A 24,626-nucleotide genomic window follows, 5' to 3' on the forward strand; every position below is an offset into this window, starting at 1 on the left:
TAATAAAGATCCTAGAAGCGAACTTGTTAAGGACCAAAACAAAAAAAATTGAAAATGAAGAAGAGAGAGAAAAAAAAAGAAAAGAGAAAACAAGGGTAATTAAAGCAAATTGAATAAAGATTTAGAGAAATATAATATCAAGATTTTAGTACATTGTTAAATAGCGTCCGAAAACTTGTGGATAGCTCGACATTGGAGGGTGAATAGCTTGACACTGGAGTTAGATTAATTCTTTCCATAAAGGGCTAATAAACTTAAGCTTAAAAGTTGAACATCACTCAATTCAAACTGGACATACATTATTGGCAATGGTGTCGAGTATAATCTTTATTTTATCCGCAAATGTGACTAGTATTGCCTGGGCATTAGTCGTAATAAACAATATATGTGCAAGGCCGCACACAGGACTAAATTTGGAAATGAAGAAGAGAGATGTGCCAGAGAAGTATTTTTTTACGTATTTGGGACGTTTGAATTCAATGTTTCGCCATTCAAACAATTCAACATTCACAGTTAAACTTTCGCCAAGAGGGTGGCCTTTTCGGGTATGTTTTTCTTCTCTAACTAAGATCAGACACATTTTGTTATGACGGTAATATGTAACGGGTTGTTTTTACATTTCTGATGTGCGGCACCTAGAGATCCGACCTAGCTACCAACACTGCAGGGATCCAGAATTTGATTCCGTTGATGAGATTCCGCTTAGACGTCTTCATGTTAATCCAAATAAGAAGACATTTTTGGAGTCATCATGAAAAGCAGATTCTTGGTTTATGTAAACATCATTATAAAGCTTCTATTTTTTACGGTTTCGATAATTTTGTCTAGGGATGCTCTTTACTTACCTATCATTACCGTGTCGTTAAGGACTTATAAGACCAGACTCTTTTGTGCATACAGTTATTGGAGCCAGAAACCAGCAAAAACTGGATCTACAGTGCCAAAGTCCTATGAAATGTCACAGCAATTGGAATCCAAGTATCGTAGTAGCGGGGCAACAGATGCAACTATGTTTCCTGGGGGGAAACTGGTATGTTTCGGTTCGCATTTGCCATGAAGCTACTCTAGAAATACAATTTTCTGTACATGAAGCAACTGTCAACGAAACGAAAACGAATTTTTATAAATATCCATAAAGTTTGTATTTAGATCACCTATTTTACAGCTCTGTTACACAGTTGCTGTTTTTTTCGCAGTTAGGGACCGTCCAATAAACCGCTAATGTACGTATTTGATACATATTTTTGCCATTATATTAAAGAATATATAAAAAGATAATTAGCAGATGCCTCTAGCAAGTAGCCAACGCTCTATACGCTATCGAATTGGACTCAAAACCCCTATAAAGAATAGAATACATTTTATTCACTACAATAGCTGGAGTCATGACGCAAAAAAAGGTCAATAAGGTAAAATGAATCAATAAAAAGATAAATAAAAGTCAAGAATCAATGTTCATAGTTAAAATGGTGAACGTTTATATAGAATATATCAGAATATTACATGCTTAAATGGTTGGTACATTCACAAAAACTCTCAGGCAAATATCTCAAATAAACTGCATCAAACATCAAATATTTGTTAGAGTAATATTATTAAAACTCCGAATAAAATAAGGGACAAATGATTTGCAATATCTCTCGGTTGTAGAGGCTGGGTAGGTCATTAACTGTGGACAAGCATTTTTTATTTGTATGAGTCTACTAACTGGTCTTTCAGTAGGGGGGGGGGGGCTCTTAAGATGGGTAGTAGACCACGATGATCTGAGAAATTCAAACAATCTAGTCCAAATTGATATTTCAACTTATGTCTACGACTATCAAGTGAGTTCAAGTTAAATTGTTTTAGTGCATCATCATATGTTGAGCAGTTATGTCCAAGCATAATTTTCATACTCGTATATTTTTTAGCCCTTTTTTTGTATCATCTCCATTCTATCTGATTGATCTGTCGGCAAACCTGGATGCCAAGCTGGACATGCATACTCAAGAGAAGGTCTAACGTAGCTGCAGTATACAGATTTTAAAGCCTCAGTTGGTATACCAAATCTCTTCAGGTTGGAGAATGAATGTAAAAGTGAGGTGCCTTTTTTAGTCAGATAGTCAATGTACGAGTTCCATCTTAAATCTTCGTCCAAAGGTACTCCCAAGTATTTAGGTTTTCTTTGTCGGTAGTGGGGAAATAAGAGAAGAGCTCTTTTGCTGACCGTAAGTTTTACCTTTCTTAATTTTTAGGTCATTAAAAATTCTCGTCAAGTCAGACTGTTCAGTAGTTGGAGGGCTTAGTAGCAGTGATAAGACAAATCAATCATCATTGTTTTTAAAATGCTCAAGAACTGTTGCTCAAATACGATGAAAACAATTAGAAAAGGAGGTGGATCTAATTTATTCTCTTGTGGCGAACCACAAACAATATATAAAAATCCAGATGGCTCAAGATTAGGGAGTTAGACATAATTGAGATCTTTTAAAAAGAAAACTAGCAAACATACGTAGAACAAATGGACGGGCACTCATAACCTTGGCTTCTTCCACTACTATATCACTGTCGAAACTATCAAAAGCCTTAAATATATCGAGAAACATTTCATCAACATAAGCCCCATTTTTTTTTCTAAATGTTTAAGGATGGTATCCAATAATGCAACCAAATAATGAACAGTACTATGCACGGGTCTAAATCTGAATTGTTGGGAATCTGTTTTATCTTTTATATCCTCAAATAAACAATCAAAAACAAAACTGTCAAACACTTCTGAAAGAACCGGTGTTTTCGAAGTTGGCCTCGTATCAGCAATGTCCTTAGGGCTTTGTATTTAGAGATTGGGGTAACATACGCCGGTTTAAAAATACTAGGGAAAACACTATCAATAAAACATAGGTTATAAATTGCCGTTAAAGGAGTAGATAAAAGATTGGCACACTCAATAATCAATTTAATCGGTATATCACCTGGTTAACTAGATTTATGTGGATCAAGTGCTTTCAACTCCTTAACAACTGAACTAATCTCAAGGATAGGGATATTTGAAACTGAGTTATTAGGTGGCAATATTGTTAGTCGCGGACGAATTTTACAAATTGATGCACAAAATTCATGAATCCCAGTCGCTAGCAGGGGCTTACCATCATTATCTCTTAACTTCAACTTTGGTCACTTTTTTACCGATAATATTCTGAACTGTAAGATGGAACTTCTTTGGGTTTGATTGATATATTTTGCTTATTATTTCTGAACCATACTGTTTACGTTAACATCTTATTTTGTTCACAATTGTATTTATTAACCTTTTGAAATTTTCCTCACGTCTAGTTAAATGCAATTCATTCCTCAATTTTATCAGATCCCGAGTATCTTGTGTAATCCAATGTTTTTGTTTCGTTTCACATATCCTTTTTTTTTTGGGGGGGGGGGGAAATCTCATAGCATTTTTCAAACAGTTCCCTACAAATTATACGGATGATGTCACGCCAGTCACGATTTTTGAGCCATATCTTGTAGAAATTTACTTCCTCAGGTGTGTAGGGTGTGTACAACACACTATTTTGTGTGTTTGAGATAAAATGATTAGGTACCCAAGCAACACACAGGTGGTCACTCATACTTAATGGGGGGGGGGATAATGTAACTGGGGTATTGTAATATTCCGGACAGTTGCTAAAGATGAGATTTTACATACGGTTACCTCTTGTTGGCACGCTAACAATCTGGTCAAGTGACAGTGAATTGCTTACCCATTTGGGATCCAAGTCCTTAATGTCGCCAGACATTATGATATCAGCGTTAGTATAAAAGGATCGTACATTGTCAGTGTAATTCAGTAAGTAATTCACAAGGTCTTTATGATAAGGGTCACGAGGTGGATAGTAAACAACATGCATCATCGGTGATGCCACTTCCTTAGGTAGCCTCTTAGGTCTACACCACAACCATAAGACTTCGAAAATTTCGTATATTGCTGAAAATGAGACCTCTATTTTTTATAGGTGATCGACGAATAATATCAACACTACCACCATGTGTTACTGTAATATCATTGGGTGTTATTCTTGGTTTGAAATAGGTATCATATCCCTCAAATGTAACATACTCTTCAGTCGCTGACCACTATTCACGGATGCAAGCAATATCAAGCATAGTTCGACCGCTTCCATTTTGTTCATAATTGATCGGATATTTGACATAGTATTTTCGGAAATGAATAGGGATGAATTAAGGGCTTTACACTGCAGTCTCGAATTTGCTTGCATGCACACTGAATCGGTTCAGTTGAGAAACACGGAAAGCATGGTTTGAAGGGTGGGTGAATTTTTGATTTCATTAAAATTCCAACCAGGTCGATTGTTTGGACTGAACGAATAGGCGGAAGACTGGCTAATGTTGGTTCTTGCCAGTTTCAACAGGGTTTCAAGGGAGGGTGGCTCGTAAGACGGAGGAGTGATGAGCTTAGGATGATTTAAGACAGGCGGCTTGAGATTCAAGCTGATAAGAGGGACTGGATAAGGCTGTTTTTGGCAGCCCTGCATCAGCAGAGGCGCATTTTTTCACTTCCCGTTTTTTGGACTTTGCAATTCAGTCTTGGAAAGTAGCTGCCTCCTTCTGCGGGAAGTCAGATGCACATTCATGAAACCAAAGCCATGAGCAAACTATTATGCAGAGATTTGTGTGGCAGAAAACAACACTCGTCATGGCACCTGCCTTTAAAAATCCAGGCAAACATGGAGAAACGTACAATTCTCCGCCTTTCTGCAGCTTACACTTATGTGAAATCTGAAAAGACGTCGATCGGAGGTATGATCAGTTGTATGAGTCTCTCCATCTGTATGAAGGGACTGAGGATACTCTAGTTTAGTCTGAGAGGCTTGACTGATAACAAAGCTACTGAATTGAATAGATATATTTGTACTGGGCCATTTTGAGTAGTTCTTATTACCCTGGTTTAAGCACTTTTCACAGGTAAAAGAAAGAATCGTGCCGAGAGCTTCTGCAGAGCAAGAACTATGTCCATATCAATTGCAACGTGTGGCGCATACATGTTATGTATGCATTGAGAACGATCAAACGAGGGGCTTTTTTTGTCGTTTTGACACGTATTCGTTTATTTAAATAGCTATCGTAGCACTCAAAAATGAACGCTAAATTACGCTACTTTTACAATCACAAAATTACAATTAACACTTGTTAAATGCTCTTACGAAATATGGTACAAAGGAGTTTGCGAATTTGTTCGTACGGCACTTGACTGGTTCTAGTTTGTTGTAATGCCTAGTATGTCTGCTGATTGATGTGGATGGTGGAAGTATGGATCGGTGCTTCGCATTTGTTAATAAGGGTTTCCCAAATTTCATTATTAGCTCATGTCTTCGATCGAATAAGCTGGGCAAATTCAAGAGCTCAAGGGCACTTTCGTAGCTGCTGAAACTGAGTCCAAGTATTATTCTAGTAGCGCGTTTTTGGACATGTTCTAGTTCATCTGCCATGTAAGCTATGTTCTGAGTTTGGGGACCCCAAACGGGACAGCAATACTCGAGGAAAGGCCTGATGTAGGTTGTATACACCAGGAGGGGCTGACGATCAGAGAAGCCTAACCTGCGCATACTTGTTAAACTCTGGATTGAATAGTGACCCTTGTGCACAATATTGTCTACATGCAGCTTAAACGAGCAGTCACTTGTAAATGTTACGCCTAGGTTTGTTGCAGAGGAAAAAATTGGAAACAGACCATCTGGGATAGTGATATCTCGCTTAAATGGATTAAATCGTAAAACTTTTAATTTCTGTTCATTCACTTGTAGACTATTCGACTTACACTGGTTGATGAAGTATGTGAAGAAAGTCGGGTCGGACTGCTGCTTTATTACTACATTTTCGACTATATATTTGAGAAGTGCAGATAAGTCATCAACAAACTTGAAACGCTCTTCAAATTCTCCAAGGATAGTGTTGACAACGGCAAGAAATAAAAGATCAGCTAATTTCGTTCCTTGGGGGCATCCACAGGTTAATTCTGACCACTCAGAGCAGGTATCTTCTGCAAACAAAAGGGTAAACTGATTGCCGTCTCCCTTGTGAAAATTCTCTCACCAATAGTAGTATTTGTGTTTTAGCTCCTATGAGACAACTCAGGTCAAAACCTGAGCAGTCATTTCTTTCCAACGTTAAATTTTCTACAGTAGCCATAAGTTTCCAGGAGCTGCTGGTGATTTTGTCAACACATTTACACTCGGGAAATTATTTGTTGTTATTTGGCTGTTCTGATCTGTTTAATATTCCGAAATCAATTTAATCAATTCAGCCATACTTGACATCCTATAACTACGGCCATCTGAGGGAGTGAATGACAAGAATTTATCTTTTCCTTACAGCGGTAAGATCAAATAAGGACTTTTCGTACTTATGAAGTGTACCGTACCCCTTTGAAGGGTTTTAACAATGTCTGAATTAGTGTAGTCCATTATCTTAATTGACCAATAACGGTAATAAGGATCCTTCATTTTCAGGAAATAACGGAAATGAGACGAATAGCGCCGTTTTCTTTAAGGTAGAACACATTTTCTTATTTGTCTTACTACCTGGTTTCAGATTTGCAATGGCCATTGCGTTTGGTAGAATTAAATAAAAAAAAACTAATTTTTTTAGCTGAAAGTAAGGAGCGACATTAAAACTTAAAACGAACAGAAATTACTCCGTATATGAAATGGGTTGTCCCCTCCGCAATCCCTCGCTCTTTACGCTAAAGCTTTTAATTGTTTTAAAAAGTAGAATCGTGGCAAAGAGTCAAACTTCAGCGTTTGACAGATTCCTCCAAGGAAAGATCCTCCAACATAGCCCCCTCTTCTCAGCCCCACCCCCAAACAAAATAAAATCCCCCTGAAAACGTCTGTACACTTCCCAATAACCATTACTATATGTAAACACTGGTCAAAGTTTGTAACTTGCAGCCCCTCCCCCAGGGATTGTGGGGGAGTAAGTCATCCCCAAAGACATAGTTATTATGGTTTTCGACTATGCTGAACAAAATGGCTATCTCTGACTTTGGGAAAAAAAATGAGCGAGGGAGGGGGCCTAGATGTCCTCCAATTTTTTTGGTCACTTAAAAAGGGCACTAGAACTTTTCATTTCCGTTAGAATGAGCCCTCTTGCGACATTCTAGGACCACTTGGTCGATACGATGACCCCTGGGAAAAAAAACCCCACTAAAATCAGATGGGTGACAAAACACGCACCAGTGATTTGTCTTCTGGCAAAAAATACAAAATTCCACATTTTTGTAGATAGGAGCTTGAAACTTCTATAGTAGGGTTCTCTGATACGCTGAATCTGATGGTGTCATTTTCGTTAAGATCCTACGACTTTTAGGGGGTGTTTCTCCCTATTTTCTTAAATAAGGCAAATTTTCTCAGGCTCGTAACTTTTGATGGGTGAAACTAAACTTGATGAAACTTATATGTTTAAAATCAGCATTAAAATGCGATTCTTTTGATGTAGCTATTGATATCAAAATTCAATTTTTTAGAGTTTTGGTTACTATTGAGCCGGGTCGCTCCTTACTACAGTTCGTTACCACGAACTGTTTGAAAAGAAAGCATGGACTTTTCTAATAATTAAACTAGAATAGACTAGTCTTTCAAATGAAAGAAAAAAATCAGCGTTGAAGTTCAAAACGAATAGTAATTATTCTGTAGATAAGGAGGACTGCGCCTAAATCCCTCATTCTTTAATTTGAAGTTCAATTAACGTTTTGTTGAAATGGAAAAAGCTGAAAATGTGGCCAGCTGATGAATACCAGTGTTTTACTTATTGCTTGCCTTTCAAAACTTTTAATATCCTTATTTGCTTTCATTTGAAAAAAAAGAAAGAAAAAAGGTGTTCAATTTCAATTTAGTTTAATTTCAATTCGGCCTGAATATCATTTCCGGGAATTTGCTTCAAGAAACATGGTTTTCACATAAAAATAAGAACAAAATATTCATGATAACTTTTAATCCCGCATCATGTTTTACGATTATGGGACCCTGGTCCAAAAAGCAATGAATTGAAATTATCCCCCCCCCGCCTAGTCACTTCCAATTCATAAAAAGCAAGCTACAAATAGCGGTTTCTTCTTGAAAAAACATGGGAGGAGTGAGAAGACGATAAGTATAATGGTTAAAGATGCAAGATAAGCCAGAAGTCTACCCAAAAGTCCTTTCGTGCATGATCAGGCTTTGACTCCCCATCGTCATTCCAAATTTCTAATTTTTTAGTAATTTGATTATGATGATCTTGACGATGGTTATGATGGTTTTATCGATTCTTATGTCCGTCTAGTGTGAAAGGACTTGTTTAAGCGCGAAAGGTTGTACTTAACGCAGCGTAACTTAACGACTTGACATAGAAAATTGCGCGCGTAGTGTAAAAACCGGACAAGTCTGATAAGCATCATCATGTTAAATATTTGCTTCCTAAGGAAATATAGAGTCTGCGGCAAATGCGTAAAATTACCAGTTTCCACGGAACTAACCTCTTTCAGCAGAAAAGCAGCAGTGAACCACTAATATTGTACTATAGATACGATTGAAACTTGAATATTGCCGAGAGTTCAATTAAAGACCAAAGTCCAAATTTGACTAATAGCTGGAAATTTAAAATGAAACTTGAAACGAATGAAAACAAATGAGACACAAAATAAACAGCCGAAACTATTTAATGGGTAAGCTGAATTTTATAAAGGAAACATAAGAAAACATAAGAATAGTCTTAAAAAACCCGGAATTTCGGGACAGGGAGCACGAAATAGGAAACCCCTGTACGTGCCTGGATAAAAAGTAAAAAAACTTAAGAAATAACCGTCAATTTTTCAAGAAGGCGTCATGGCTAGATAAATTAAATACCCAAGAAATAACGGACTTTGAAAACTTAAAATAATAATAGCCTAATGTAACCTAACTTAGTCAAGATTAATTTTCCAGGTTTCCGAGTTCCCTTAAAACTATTTTAAACTAGACCTACTCTTTCGAAGCTACAAACAAAAACTTCATGAAGAAAAAAAAAATCTATTTAGATATTTCAATCTAACATAAAATCAAAATAAATAACATGCTGAACACTGGTGGTTTTATGAAAGCCCTTGTTCTTTCCTTTTTGCTTTCCCTGCTAAAATAGCTTCAACAAACAATTTACAATATAGATTAACAGAAGATGGGGAATCATCATTCCCAGGAATGGGATAAGTGATTAAATTAGGATCTGAGTTGGTATCAACAATTCCAATGGATGGGATACCCATTTTGGCACAATCTAAAATAGCTAAATGGTCTCTCATCATCGGATCCAATGTCGATAATAATATGCACAAATCTGGTAGTCTTGTGACTCCACCATAAATATTTGTTGCATTTGTAAACATATTTATCCTCCATTCTCTTGCAAAAGCGAATTCGCCACATTTCCTTGCAGTTTCTTCAATCAGCATTGTGTGTTGGGGATAATGATTTACGAATAAGATAATGCCATCCCTAGAAACATAAAAAAGTGAGTAATAGGGACATAAAATAGATCAAGGTTGTAGCATTAGCTTCAACCATGTTAATAGCCGACCTCAACTTATAGCAACCGAAAATTAAAAAGTATTTTTTCAAAGATACTGTTTAATGCAAAAAAGGGTACTTGTTAATTAAACGAGACCCCCTCAAGAATTACGCTGAGGTTATATATCAGAAAATTGGTTTCATAGCAACGATAACAAGTGACGGGTGATAGAATGCATTGGACTTGAATAGTTTGGGCTATATATTTACACATTAGCGGGGGGGAGGATAGGTTAGGGGCGCTTTCCAAATATTTTACACCCCCTCCCCTAATATGCAAATATATAGCGCAAATTATATTATTATATGAACTAAAGATTATATGAAGGTTATTTCAATAGGATTAAACTATTTCACTTCTTGGGTGTTTTTCGTTTAATAATAAGTACCCAAAAAAGTGTCAATCAACGCTGATTTCAAAGTGGTAACTATTACTGAAGTTCAACTTAATAGTAGCTTATAATCGCGAACTTTTTAGAGCATGAAAGATATTGAAAAAAAAACAACAGCGAACCAAAATAAAAAGTGCACCGTCGGAATTGTCATGGTCAAATCCTTGATCCACGGTGGAAAACAAAGGATAATCGCATATTAATATTGACAAAACTCCCCCCCCCCCCCAAGACATCCTTATATATAGCAGATGATTGTAGCAAAAGACGGAACAATATCCAATATTAATTTTTGTTGCACAACATTTCGTTTGATTTTCCAAATATCTAAACGTTAAATAAGAGCATTGCTTTTGTTTTAATATTCCAATGAGAACAAAATTTATCGCACTACCAAAGCTTTTCCCCAAATTTTACCTAAATATTTAAAAAAAATTACCAAGTTTGGAACTTTTTTAAAAACTTACCATATTAGTTATTGCTCCATTACTTTAGCGTCAAGCAATCAACCCAAATAAATTAATACCAGTTTCCAGTGAAGCAAATATGAAAATTCGGTATTGAAAGTACAGAATTGGCCCTTGCAAATGAGGGTAACCCCCCTATTTTATGGGATAAGACAAAACCAAATTTACATGAAATATTAAAAACAAAACAATTAAAAAAAAAAAAATTCTAAAATGTAATTGAAGAAGAGTGCTATTAAAACTTAAAAGGAGCAAAAATCATCCTGAATAAGAAATGTTATGTTGCCCCTGTCAAACCTCGCAACATTCAAGCGGCTATAAATAATTAATTAGAAAATTACTACAATACAGAAGATACCCAATCAGTAACTACAAAAGTTAGGTCGGTCTAAGTTAAAAAAGAAGCATTTTCATGTCCTCGGAAGACCTGAAAATCGAAAATCTGTTATTTTACTAAAATTAGAACAACCAAATGAACTTGTCAAGTGAGATCTTAGGGTAGTAACGCCCCCTCAAGTTTTTAGTAATTTGTTCCATCACTCTTCACTCGTGCTTGAAAGGCTTTTTATTTTCTTAATACCAAACATAAATAGTAAACTGAAATAAAAATTCTTCCAGCTTACTGAAAGCAAATCGGGTGTTGTAAATCGGTAAGCTTACCGATTTCGAGATGGACACATTTTTAGACACTTATTTTCGGTATAATGACTGAATACATTCGTTGCTCTACACCTAGGACCTAACTAGCAAAAATATTTACACACAAACTCAAAAACACCAGTTTATATTTTACATCCAGGAAATATGAGGCATTGTGCATTCACACTTTACTAGAAAATAGTTGACCAGGTTTAGGTCTTGTAACGTAGATGGGTTTAGTAGTATAAAAAACAAAAAGGAATCTATTTTCTTTCTAAAAAAAAAGGAGCAAAAAACCCCGTTGGTCATGTCCCTGGATAAGAGCTGAAGCTTACTTTTTGTAGGGTAAAATAAAACAAAACATATATGTAAAAAAAATTGGAATGCAGCATTTTTATTTTTTTTAAATTGATGTCCTTTTTAGAAGTTAACGGTTCTTTATCATCTAGTATTCAATTCAAATTCCTTCTTTTTTAGAAATAAACTGTCCAAATTTATTTGATCAATACAATACCGAGGTTCTCAATATTTGACGCAAAGATAATACAAAAATAATGTTTTAATCTACAAGTTTTTTTTTTATTATTAACATTAGGTTTATACGGGTTACATACAGAATGTCAATGTCAAAAATAATTTTGGGTTTCCAGTCTCATTGGTTTCCCATAATCATAGTATCTGGTTTAACCTACTTTTCTCTACATTAAGGGGCTAATTCTCTACAGATTGCTTTTCTCTACAGTGGGGGCCAACCACAGGATGGTTGGCCCACAACCCTCCATTACACTTCCTGTCTGAAGGGCCATGAAAAGGAGATCAGCACCGCCGGTACAGACTGTAAAGTCCAATGCCGTAATTCTACCTTTGCCGTTACACTAAGGCTAAACTACGACTTTATCATTAATTTGAAAATTAAATAAAAATATTCAATATTAATTAGTAAATTTTAATTAATATAATAACAATAATTATATAAAAGTATAATTACCATAATATTAATTAATGAAATTAACAAAAATAATTTGAAAAACAGACATTCTGGAGAGAAATAGGTTTCAAGATCCATTTAATAAAAAAGCTTTCGTAATTTTGGCCTAGACTGCAATTAAATTATGCTATTTTTACAATATCAATAAATTATAAGGGGAATGAATTAAGAACAATTAAATGCACTGACAAAGAAAAAAGGAACATGAGTCCATAAAACGATCGGTGCGGCACCTCAGTGGTTTGATTTCATTTCTGTTTCGGGGACAAGAAAATGCCGACAGCGAACGATGCTTCTGACTCGTGAATAGTGAGAGTCCAAACTTGAGGATAAGTTCGTATCTCTGCTCACGGAGAGGCGGAATTTTCAGCGACTTCGAAGCGGACTAATGACACATAATTCGCACCGAGTCTGATTTTTGAAGCACGTTTTGCAGAGCTTCAATGTCACAACTAAGATATTCTGCACTGTTCACTTTAAGGCCTCAGACCTGAAATGGTCGCGCATAACCCAGATTCGTAGCGATGGATCTTTAATTTCATCTTTAGTTAACTCAAATATCATCTGCTACTTAAGTTTAAATGCTAGAAGTAAGACTCAGCACGCTTATGCGAAAGAGAAAGCTCTAAAACTGTTGAGGTGGGGAAATTGCTGAACATACAAAAGGGTGCAAAAAAAAGTAATATCACTTGGGCACATTTTTGTTTAGTTTATTGTCAAGTTTAAATCATCTCCTGTTTTTTCTTCTTTATAGAAGTCAATAGAAACTGATTTTCATGACTTCTTTTCAAGGCTTTCTTCTGTTTTTATTTACTTCCTATTTTTTAGAAATAGGGATTCTACATTCAGGATAATGCGAGATTAAAAGGTGAAAAAAGTTTTGCTAAAGTAACAAAATCTAAGAATTACTCAAAAACCTATGAATTCTTCCTACTGTGGAATACTAAAGCTCAAAAATAGGGGGGGGGGTGTATAATTAAATATTGAAATACCCAATTATCAATTGATGACTTAACTGCACAGAAGATACTTGATTACAAAGTAAAACAGAGGTTTTAGGTAATTCCCTTCGTAAGAAATAAGAGTAAAATTATAACACAAGTTTACCTATAAGCTATATGTGCCATAAAATTGAGAGCATCGCTGAGAAGCTCAGCTGTTTGATTCAGATCAATAATTAAGTGACCAAGTCTTGTTCCATATGTAAAAGGGACCATTTTAGGGTTCAATGTTCCTTCTTTATGACCTGAAAAAGAAAAACGATAGCTTTAATAGCAACTTGTGTTGAAAAATTTATTTTGTTCTTCTTCATATTAAACAAGTGAATATACTTACAAGCAAGAGTATAGTCAGAAAAGAAACTAAGTTCAATCACTCACAAATTACCCAAGGAATCATATTTTAAGAAGTTTTAGCTTTCCATCCCACATATTTATCTTCTTGTGCCCGAGGCATATTCATCATGTCATTGATCCTTTGACGACAACTGGTCTGAAAAAACATCCACTGTATTTCAAGCAGTAACAGATCTTGAATTGGTGGTACCCCACTGCCATTAAAATAATTTAGGCTACCTATTAGCTGATATTAGATTTATCTCACAGACCCTAGGCGTCTTTCCACAGTCGCATGATTTACGGTTTTGTATCTCAGTGCTTCCACTGTCATTTTTTCTGAATTTCCCAAAAAGAAAATTACGCCCTCTGAAATTTCCCCAAAAAATTAACGAACGTTCGTAGATACAGGAACTACAACACAAAATACAAAATATTAGTTTTTTTTTCAACGCTAATCTTCAGGGAATTTTCAGAAAATCCAACTTCCTATCAGAGAACCCCCCCCCCCAAAAAAAAAAATCGAGAGTCGTAGAAGTCCTGTATCTTGTCCACAGTTTGCTGCATGCTCCATAGTTAGAGCGTCCACACTTATTTTTCTCTCTAGATTTATATAAAGCATATCCTGAGCAAGAAAGATTTTTAAGCAATAGTTGTTTGAAGTTAAAAGGCATCATGCAATATGATGGCAGAAAGTTGGTTTCCACAGCTGAAAAAAAGTTTGGAATAATAGGAAGATAGGTATGTGTACCAAGAATAGAATATTGGAAGTTACAATGATCAAGTATAATCCTAAAATATTAGCATCCCGAAAGATGGAGAATTTGCTAGCAGAAATTACCTACAGGCTGTTGTGGGTAGCCGACTGACTGAGCGGAACTCAAGTAGTAAGTTATAAGGAAAATGTGGTCCAATTCCGCTTTCTTGAGCTACAATGATAGAATGGTTTAGATGGCAAGAACAAATGTGAATCAGGGGTGAGAGGTTGCCAAAGAACCTCCTTGTTGGCCAACCTAGGGCCAAGCAAAAAGCAAGTCAGGTTGCCTCCGAATGAGGTGGAAGGACGTCATAAGCAGATTTAAGAGAAACGGGAAATTCTTGGCAGGGTGTAAAGAGGGAGGCTTTGAATAGATTAGGATGGGGGAGGGGCGCATGTAGCTGTGTTGGCATTAACCGGATTGATGCTGCAGTGAGTTGTTAGCAGTAGTAGCAGTTTAAACCAAATCAGAGTTATTTGACGTTTTTCCAGATCTGAATATAGCAGTAGCTGTTACAATTTGTGGAGAAGATAATCTTAAGACCGCCGTTTATATTTTAGTTTTAGAATCTAATGTAGTAAATGGATTTTGATATCAGATGGACGATATATAGTTAAAAGAGATTATGACATATCGTCGCTGTTATGTCCAAAGTTAGTATTAGACATTTTTGCGCCTCTGAGGTATTTGCCAAAACACTTTACTAAACTATCCTCAAAGAAACAATTTGTAGTGATGTAGATCAGAAGAGTTGAAGTATGATTGAACATACACACTGTGCCGATTTTTTCCTTTGCGTTCAGCTCAATGAAGGGTTTTTAGTAATTATTTCAGAAATTTGAAAATGTCAGATACGACCTCCGGGTGTAACAGCAATGATATACCTGTGACATAATTCAGAGTCTGGAAAAATGAAAAGAAAGATATTTACATTTACTCACTATCATCATACAATACAGAAGCAACAGCATCTCGCACATATATGAAGTGGGTTCTAATTCCACATTTGGAAATTTAACTGATGCATATTATTGAACATACATACTGTGCAGATCCTCCCTTTGAATTCCGCTCAGCAAATGGTCTTTGGTAATTGTTTCAGAAACTTGAAAACGTCAGATAGGACGTTTCGGGGATTAAATCGAAATTCGGAAATTTTATTGGAATTGAGCCAAAACAAAGTGAAAATTAAAGAGGAATACTCGATGACAACTATATTTTCCATATAATAATCATAATAAGACACCAAAAGATTGATAAATATCTCATGTTTAACGAAGAAGCATTTTGAATAGTTGCCCCAGCATTGCCTTCCCCTTTTTGGTCAAAATGATTCTACAATTTGCTGTAAGATCTATTCTAAGGATAAATTCCGGCAATATCGTTAAAAATTCAAAATATACTCATGTCGTAAATTTTGGATATGCTAATAACTTTTCCTTCTATTTTGTTGTGCCTAAAATCCACTGCTACTACTTTTTTTTAAGAAAAACTTGGCAAGTACAAAAGATTATTTAGTGGATCTCTATAATTAAGTTACATTAAATACACGCATTTACTTCATTTGAGGGAAGGCGAGATCAACCCTGGGCAAAAAAAAAGTTTAACAGCCTCCACCTCAAATATTACGAAAATTAGTTGTATGTACAATATACCAAGCTGAAAACAAACTATTAAGCCACAAACTGCAATTTTTACGAACTTTTCTTATGTAAATCCCAAAATAAAAATTACTTATGCAGAGAGCTGAAAAAATCAAATATTCAATTCCCTTTCAAATTACGAAATGAGCCACCCTTTCGCTGTAGGTACAAAAATATATTGTGACAACTAATCTATATCTATTTCACTTTTAATATATCCATTTCATTGTTATCCTAGTATCTCCAGTTTATCTCCATATTTTTGTCTGTATCCTCGATTATCAAAATGTTATGGTAACGGTTCTGTTTCCGTTTCAGAAATTAGCTTTTCACGTTTCTAGAATATATAGAATGAGCAATTGAAACCTTCCAACAAGTAAAGATATTTGCACTTTTCAAATAAGAATTTATTTCAGAGGCGGGGAAAATACGCCAAACAGCAAAAAAAAAGAGTGAACTACATGAAATTGTACATAATTGTTTCTGGGGAAAACCAGTAAAATCTAATATCAATGCTTTAGAGCGACGAGCCACATCCCTCCCCCTAAAATCATCAAAAGCTGAGTATTTTATCCTGGGGTCCAGCATGGCTCTCAATATTGTCTTGGCCAACGTCATCTTTCTTTATAGAATATGCAACCGTCAATAACTCCCAGTCACTCGCTAATCTGAAAACAATCCCTTGACTATATACAATAGTTACCTAAAGTGAGTAATTCCCCATCATCTAATCAGTCAGTAAGCTCCCATCCTCACAAGAGAGAATACACTTTTTTGTATTTCTGTTGCCTGAAAGGCTCTGCTGGTAGTTGAAAATGAATTAAGCCAACAGAAGCTGCTTTTGTCAATAAAAGAACAGATATAAGAGGCTAGAATGAAACACTGATAAGATCAAGTAGTCCATGGATTAATTATTAATGTAAGAATTAATGAGAAGTAATATCCTTACCTAAGTGAACTCTAGCATTGAAAAGCTCTTCAATCTTGACTAGTTTTCTCACACCAAAATAATCATGAAATTTGAGAGGGTCTATTAAAGGCTCTGAAAGAGAAATAAACATCAGATTGTCTATAACATAGGAAATTGCATTATGTATGACAAAAGATAGAATATTTCAGACAATCTACATATTTATTTTAAAATATATTATTAAATCAATCATTTAAATGTGAGAATTACCTGAAGTTACATAAATATTTAATACAATAGTGGTTATTAGCAAAAATTAACTTTCATGACTAAATAGGAAGATCTAGTACATCTTACAATAGTTTCCCCTTGCATTCAACCAAGAAATTAGTAAAAAGCAACATCAATTCAAAAAAACAAATAATGAGTATAAAAGAAAAAACTGTAACAAATCACTTATTCTTCATTATATATGAGAAGATTATAACATTAAGAGGGCACTTCTTTGCATCAACTTAATCTCATGGCATTTCTGTCATCATGTCTTTGAATTATCACACTAAAGATGGTAATACAAAGGATAATTCCATAGACTAGCAGCATATCACCTCAGTAATTGATGGTACTCCAAAGTTTATTAAAAAAAAAAAAAAAAAAAAAAAAAAAAAAAAAAAAAAAAAAAAAAAATGGAAATTTCAGTACTTACTTTTTTCAATAGCATCTGTCAGTGGTAATTGAACTTGCTCAGCCTGAGTTTGTACCTTGCGGGAATGATTCTTCAATGCCTGCCATCCTATTTGTCTGATACCTAGAATAATTTGAACTACATTAATTTGAAAATAAACTGAAAGGATTAATATTCATGATTAAAAAGATAAAGGTAATTCAAGAGGGAGGGGCTATGAGAGCAAAAAGAGCCATAAGACTTTTTTTCGGCTGAGAGTTCTTTCTTAACAATTTCACAAGGTGTCAGCAAAGCAAGTCTGGGATATTTCTGATATTTTTTGGTCTACTTTGAATAAGCCTTATTGACTTCACATATATATAAATAAGTTGTATGTTTGTATGCATATGATATATATATATATATATATATATATATATATATATATATATATATATATATATATATATATATATATATATTATATATATATATATATATATAATATATATATAAATTAAATTATATAATAGTTATTATATAATTCATATTTATATAAATTAAGCAAAAGGTCACTATCAGAAAAGCAGCAGAAACCATTTGGGAGAGACTGTTTTTGAAATGGCTAATCAGAAGCTGGTTATTTAGCTTATGCAAGGAAAGAAATATCAGCAAAACCAGAAAAACAAGTACATAAAATCTTTGCCAAAGTACTGGAAATTTGAATCTTAAAGCTATAAAAAGGAACTAACAATGGACCATATTACCAAATGCTTTCAAAAGATATATGACTAGAATATAAATACATCTCACTTGGAAGAATTACCAAGCTGTAAAGGAGATAGAATACTATGTATAGACTGCCAATGAATTGGTTACTTTTTTTTCCTACAGAAACAATTAAACAAGGTCTTAGGTAGATGTCCAGTATTATTATTAGTGAACTTTAAAGTCCAGGCTGGTACAAATAGGGATAGATGGAATGTTAGCTCAGGAAACTTTGGAAGGAAAATAGTAATGACAATAGACTGCTAAAAATTTGTAGGTCCAATAACCCAGTTACAACCAATACAGTATTTGGCCATAGAAAACATCCATAAGTTAATATTTACTCATGTGATGTAAGACAGCCAACTTTACAGACTATGGAATTACAAAGTGAAGACTGGCAGGATCAATACAATACTTATTAGACTAGGAGATGGTGAAGATACATTTAAGAGAAGAATAGTATAGTCCTTGGAGGGGGAGAGGATGCACTGACCAAAAGTTTAAGTCCCTGTAATAGCACAAATAGAGATATTTGGAATGTTAGCTCACAAAAATTTGGAAAGAAAATAGCAATGACAATAGACTGCAACAATCTTATAGGTCCAATAACCCAGTTACAACTAATACAGTATTTGGTCATAGAAAACGTCAACAAGTTAATATTTACTCATATGATGTAAGGTAGCCAACCTTATAGACTATGTTATTACAAAGCAAAGATTTGCAGGATTAACATGATACTTGTTAGACTAGGAGATGCTGAAGACACAAGAAAAAGAGAATAATAGTATAATTCTTGAAGGGGGAGAGGATGCATTGACCAAGTTTTTTTTACTTATAAATAAGTATTTGAGAAGTGTATTAGCCAAAAGTGTATGTCCCTGCAATAGCATAATACTTGCAGGTATGATATAAGTTGGAGGTAATAGGCTTGAAATTGTCTGTGCATGATTTCAACTCTTGTTGATAGAAGAGCATCATTAAATGTGGAAAACCATGTTGTGACCAAATTCTGAAAATTACTTTATAAAGAACATTAATACATAATTATGGATGAACATAATCTCACTATATTCTACAATAGCATAACTCCTTTCTTGGTATTTGCTACATAATAATATAAAAGAAAAAAAGTCTCTACAGAGGGGAGAGGTAAAGTGAAGCAATATGCACTTTTAGGAGTGAGATAAGTAAAGGTATTTGTGCATTATACCAACCACATTGTAGTTCTTGATCTGTTAAAACTGGCTTCTCTGTGTCCACTTGGAGATAATCAGCTTAGCCTGAGTGAGACAAACAGCTATGGAGGTATGTTTCAATTAAACACTTAAAATATAGAGTTGGTTTGGTATTTAATATAATGCATTATGGGCAGCCTGCTTTTCATAATTTTGGTATATTCCATTATGATTAGCCTAGCTTCACTTGAGTGTAATCAGTATAATACACAAGCACCTGTACTTTGGTTGTTTTAAGGCTGTTTGCATAATTTCTGGTAACAATTTTTCTAATAATGAACAAGGTGTCACTCTAGGGGCTCAAAATAAAATTTGGAACAGAAGCAACATGTATATTTAGAAAGAAGACAAAAAGCAGCATCAACCAGTGGTGCAAACTCAAGAGAGGGGGAGGGAGAATAAAATGTATTGTGCAAACTCTAAGAGGAGGCAATTTTGCATAATTACATAGCCTACACTCCTTTATTACCCTGATGGTAATTGCTTAGTTTCATCACAAGCTGTCTAAACTGGAAACTATGCTGCAAATGCTTACCATTCAATTTATTTAAAGAAGATATTTACATATGGAAAATTCATTCCATATAGGTCTATATAATTTGTAGCCTATATATTTGACTTTTATGGTAAAATTCTAGTTAATTGACTTTTTGCTATCTCAGAAAGGGTTTAGGTTATGAAAATAAAACTTTCAGAGATGAATCTACATCTAAATTTTGAAAAAAAAACATTGATATGGCTCAAAATTCTACTCAAATAACAGGAATTGCATTTTCAGAGCTAAAGGCAGAGAAAAAGCAACTAGTAACTAAACATTAAGGTAAAATGTTGTTTGTCAAAATTTCAATAGGTATTGACCTATTGTGTAGGCAAATTTCAGGGCACTTTAGAGGGAGAAGGAGTGGATGCAGGTACTTTAAAATACCTTCCCGGGACACACTTTAGCCTGTAGATCCATCCCTGAAAGTTTCATTTTCCTAAACTAAACCCTTTCCAAGATAGCAAGAAGTCAATTAACTAGAATTTTACTGGGTAAAGCAATGTGCTTTAAAACATTATAAGTATTTTTTTTTATTTTACAGTAGTACATAGAAATTTAACTTTCATTTACAGAGATAAAACACTAAGTCTACACAAGGCTGGAGGAGGGGGAGGAGAATATTTTCCATGATAGGGGAAGCATAGGTTACCTTTCATTTTTCAACAATTTTATGACTTTCTCTATCTGGCTAAGAAAGAAAACTGTTAAATACTGGCATCTACCTATTAGCTCAAATCATATTTGCCAGAGACAATGCGGAGACAGTCCTTCCGAAGAACGTTGCTGGGTGGGCGATCGTGTGATGCTACTTTCTTTGTGTGGTCTCAGGGGCATCCCAGGTGAATTTTCACTCCAAGTCCCTCCACTCCCCATCCACTAGCTTGTTGGTCAAATAAACAAAATATCTATTTCATATGGCCGTCTATAACTTCAAAAAAATTCAGAAGAATTTAAAGAAAAAGCTAGATTTCTTTAAATAACGAAATAAAAAGGCTCATTGCCAAAAGCCCTAGAAAATTCCCATTTTAAAGGGAAATATCTAAAGGGCAACACTTCAGAGGACTTGTGCGACAAGTTATAAGTAGGCTATACCTCTTTAAAAATTTTGATTAGGCCATTGTTTTCAAGAGTTGTTGAGGAATTGAGCTAAGAAATAGCTTGTGAAAACACAAAGTGACACCAACTTTTATTTATTTTATGATTTAAGTTATTTTCGATACCTATTTATTCTAAGAAGAATATCAGTCATATTATTGAATTAAAAGTTAGTGGAGTTCTTCCGGAATGATGTAGACTTTGTCTGCTGACCTCGCGCCTCTGAATATTAGGTCCCTCTAACTAAATATTCCGATCAGGGTGGCTGCAATCCTTAGCAGTGGGTGGAGACCACCCCAGGAATTTCAGTGTCTAGGTTAATCTAGCTCTAATCAGATTTTAGGCTTAGGTTCGGCTGGGCTAGCAGCCCTCAACCTGAAAATAAGTGCTACGAATTGTGACGAAATAGTCTCAGATCCGGACTTCCTATTAAGACATCAACCGTCGCGTGTCAATAAGCGTGACAGCGTCAGAAAGATTCACAAATTAAGTATTCTGGACCAAAGGGGGCTTCGAATAGCCTCCTGGAATATTTTGACTCTGAATGCACCTGCATAAAAAAACCTACTATCTTAAAAGCTTTTAAAAAAGAAAGAGGTGATTACCGGTCTCACAGAAACATGTAATGCCGATAGCGGAGAAGAGCAAATAGGCGATAATAACTCGTTGATCTGGTCTAGAGGGAGCGTGTGAAGGAACGGCGTTGGTCTCGTGCTAAAAAGCCTCGCAAAAAAGACATTACTCTTGCAAGAAGCCGTATCAGACAGACTAATGAATGCTCGCTTTGGACAAAAGCATAATAAGATGACGATCATCGTATGCTATGCCCTAACCAATGATTCCAACGAAACAACCAAGGAAGAGTTCTTCTCAGCTCTGACCAGATGTCTCACGACAGTCCAAATGATATAAATGTTGGTCTTGGTTACTTCAAAGCCACTCTGCGTGATGAAATGGGCGTGGCAAAATTGGTCCTGTATCCCTCGACCCACGTAATAATAATGTCTTCGGCTATTTGAACTTTGCCATTCCCTTGACCTTGTTATCACAAATACCCACTTTCAATGCAAAACTATCCACCAGTACATGTGGTATAATAATGACGGTTGCGCAAAGAAGTTGATCGACCCTTCATTATTTTTAGACGCTGGAGATCATCATTGAAAACTGCACGACTTACACATCAGCCGAGCTCAGAAATGCAAATTACAGGCTTGTGTTTATTGAAGTTCAGCTTCGCCTCTAAGCACAAAAGCCGGAAAGAAAGCCAGTCATTGCAGATGCTGGGAAACTTAAGAAGCCAGATACTCGTCTGAAGTATATTATTAAGGTATTGAATTACTTCGAACTCTTTAGCACACTTAGTAACTGCGAAGGTGCCTGGAAGTATTTTAATTCGCTTACGACTGAAATAGCATGACTGGTCCTTGGCAAGAAAAGTTTCCCAAAAAATCGTGGCTAACTAGTGAGACGCTATAGGTCATAGAGCAAAGACGAAGGGTAAGACTCCTTGGGGACATGGCCACTTATCGAAGGTTTAATGGAGTGGGGAACAGACTCTGGCTTCTTAAGTTTCGCAGCATCTGCAGCGACTGGCTTTTTAATCCGGATTATTGTTGTTAATTGTATATATTATAGTCTTGTGTATACTTGTTGACTTATTTTCGTGTGTACGTGACAATTATTATTGTTAATTGTATATATTATAATTTTGTGAATGTTAATTTTGACTTGTCGACGAATTTTTGTGTGTGTATGACAATAAAAACTAATAATCGACTCTGTCCGTCGCATGTTTTTTAAATAAAATGAATTTGAATTTTGAATTACTCATTCACCGGGACCAAACTCAGTTCGTTACAAGGAAAGCTGATAAACTTGAACCAGCAGCAGAAGATCTCGAGTCCAGTCACGAGCATGGATTTCCCTTTTAATCCATAGAACAAACGGAGAAAAATTTTTGTCAATCCCACTTTAGATCTCATATGGAGCTCCACCTCTAGAATTTTTTGGTGACCCTAGACTTTTGTATATAGAAACTTAACCTTGGGGATAATAAGTGCAAGTCCTCTCTTACTAAATTTGCTACTTACGCTATCATATTTAGATCTTTCTGGGTAGAGTTTACTATTGAATTACCATTTTTCGCTTATTCAATGTCTGCAATAGTTTTTTGTCCTGAAATGACAACAGTCTCATCTACTTTTCAAGGTTTATATCATAGTCCCATCCAGGCAGGTATCCAGGATATTTTCGGAGGGGGGAGGGTACAAAAGAATAATTTCGGGTTTGGGACACATATAACTTTAAAAATACATTAAAAATTTGTTTATTTGACTTAAATTATTTAATTTTTGTGATTCTGACAAATATTTTGAGGGAGAGGGGTTGAAACCCCCTAAAACCACCCTGGACACGGCCTTGATCCTATTAATAATCTAGTTTGATAGAATTAGTGATGCCAGCCATTTTTGTTTCGTACTGAGTCAAGATTAAGCTCTTTTTTTGTAAGGTGTCAATCCACAATTTTAATTTCACTTCTTTATGCACAGAGTCAGTATTTAGATAGAAATTTCAGCGAGTCAAGACTTAACATGTTTTTACACCGAGTTAAAGACCTCTTGCAATATTGTGGTTTAAACAAAGTCTAACATATCCACCTTTCTACAGAAGAAATGAGGGTTTAGCGGAAGGCAACTAGGGTCCATGCTCCTAGGGTTATGTAAATATTTCCCCCTGGGTGAGCATTCTTCAGACTTATATATAATTCCAACTGAAATACCCCCCTCAAGATTTTTACTCAATGCCATGTGACACAGAGGCGTTCAGGGGTAAAAAAAAAGGCTCCGGAGGGGCTGGTTGCTTTTCATTCACTTCGAACCATTTAAAAAAGGCAGTATAACTTTAGCTTTCCAACTTAATGAGCTAAGTTCCAAGTTTCTGAGACTAGAATTCTATATGAAATTATCAGAGAAAAACAATAGCACAGGAGAGACATATTGCTCTTTACTTAGTCAATGCTATTGTTTTGACTCTAATAACGTTCAAATTTCTGGAGACTAGACTAGTTGTACGGGAAAAATTGTTTGGGATGTTTTATTTCTGTATCCGGAGAAACGAGCCAAAGAAATAGTGTTGCATGGTATTCCCAAGAAACCTAAGCGTAGTTTGTATAAATTGTGCAAAATATAAGTATGGATATGGAGTATAAAACAGTTTGTGATGCAGCAACTTTACAATCCAATCCTGAAGGTTTCTTCTATACTTACGCTAAAGGCGTGCTGGAATCCTCTCCACAAACTTTGGCAAGATTTTCAGCAGCAGTGACCGACAAAGAAAGGTTATACAAGTGTGCTGTAACTTAGCATTTAAAAATTATATTTATTTTCTTGTAATCATAGGCGTTGTCAGAAATTATTCGGATGTTCCTCCTTACCAACCCCCCCCCCCTCCCGCTCCTCATTTAAAAAACCGTAATATAGAAGGATGCAAAAAGTGGATTTTTTTGTAATTATAATGACTATTCCAAGAATTTAAATTTTCTTCCCCTTCCCTGCCTGACAAGCGTGGAACTTCTTTGGATTAGAATTATCGGCGAAAGAACTGGTTTTGATACA

General features: G+C 35.3%; 2 protein-coding genes across 5 annotated transcripts in view; one reads left to right on the top strand and one right to left on the bottom strand.

Moving 5' to 3' along the window:
* The first annotated feature begins 2,049 nt into the window (after positions 1-2,049).
* The window catches only part of LOC136039340 (SET and MYND domain-containing protein 4-like), a 70,469-nt gene continuing 47,892 nt past the window's right edge, over positions 2,050-24,626 (top strand). Inside the window, exons 1-2 of one of the 4 annotated variants that reach the window (XM_065722969.1) lie at positions 2,050-2,076; positions 6,501-6,541. In XM_065722969.1, coding sequence (XP_065579041.1) covers positions 2,065-2,076; positions 6,501-6,541 — 53 coding nt within the window. In that variant the 5' untranslated portion in view covers positions 2,050-2,064. Of the gene's footprint in view, positions 2,077-6,500; positions 6,542-24,102; positions 24,350-24,626 lie in introns of those variants that run through there. The other 3 variants (XM_065722971.1, XM_065722970.1, XM_065722968.1) reach the window with 3 other exon arrangements.
* Positions 9,020-20,628, bottom strand: LOC136039337 (small ribosomal subunit protein uS2m-like). The gene is made up of 5 exons (XM_065722964.1): positions 20,564-20,628; positions 17,407-17,508; positions 16,740-16,832; positions 13,163-13,301; positions 9,020-9,497 (listed from the first exon to the last, which is right to left on the bottom strand). The coding sequence occupies exons 1-5, from the start codon at positions 20,568-20,570 to the stop codon at positions 9,098-9,100; spliced, it is 741 nt and encodes a 246-aa protein (XP_065579036.1). The 5' UTR covers positions 20,571-20,628; the 3' UTR covers positions 9,020-9,097.

The sequence above is a fragment of the Artemia franciscana genome, chromosome 19 (genome assembly GCF_032884065.1).
Source record: "Artemia franciscana chromosome 19, ASM3288406v1, whole genome shotgun sequence".
Classification (NCBI taxonomy): Eukaryota; Metazoa; Arthropoda; class Branchiopoda; order Anostraca; family Artemiidae; genus Artemia; species Artemia franciscana.

What these genes read in the sequence shown, in the direction of transcription:
- LOC136039337 (XM_065722964.1), bottom strand. An exon ending in CAATGCTAGAGTTCACTTAG is followed by an intron (nt 13,302 to 16,739) that starts GTAAGGATATTA and finishes TTTCTTTTTCAG; the next exon opens with GTCATAAAGAAGGAACATTG. An exon ending in ATGGCACATATAGCTTATAG is followed by an intron (nt 9,498 to 13,162) that starts GTAAACTTGTGT and finishes TTATGTTTCTAG; the next exon opens with GGATGGCATTATCTTATTCG.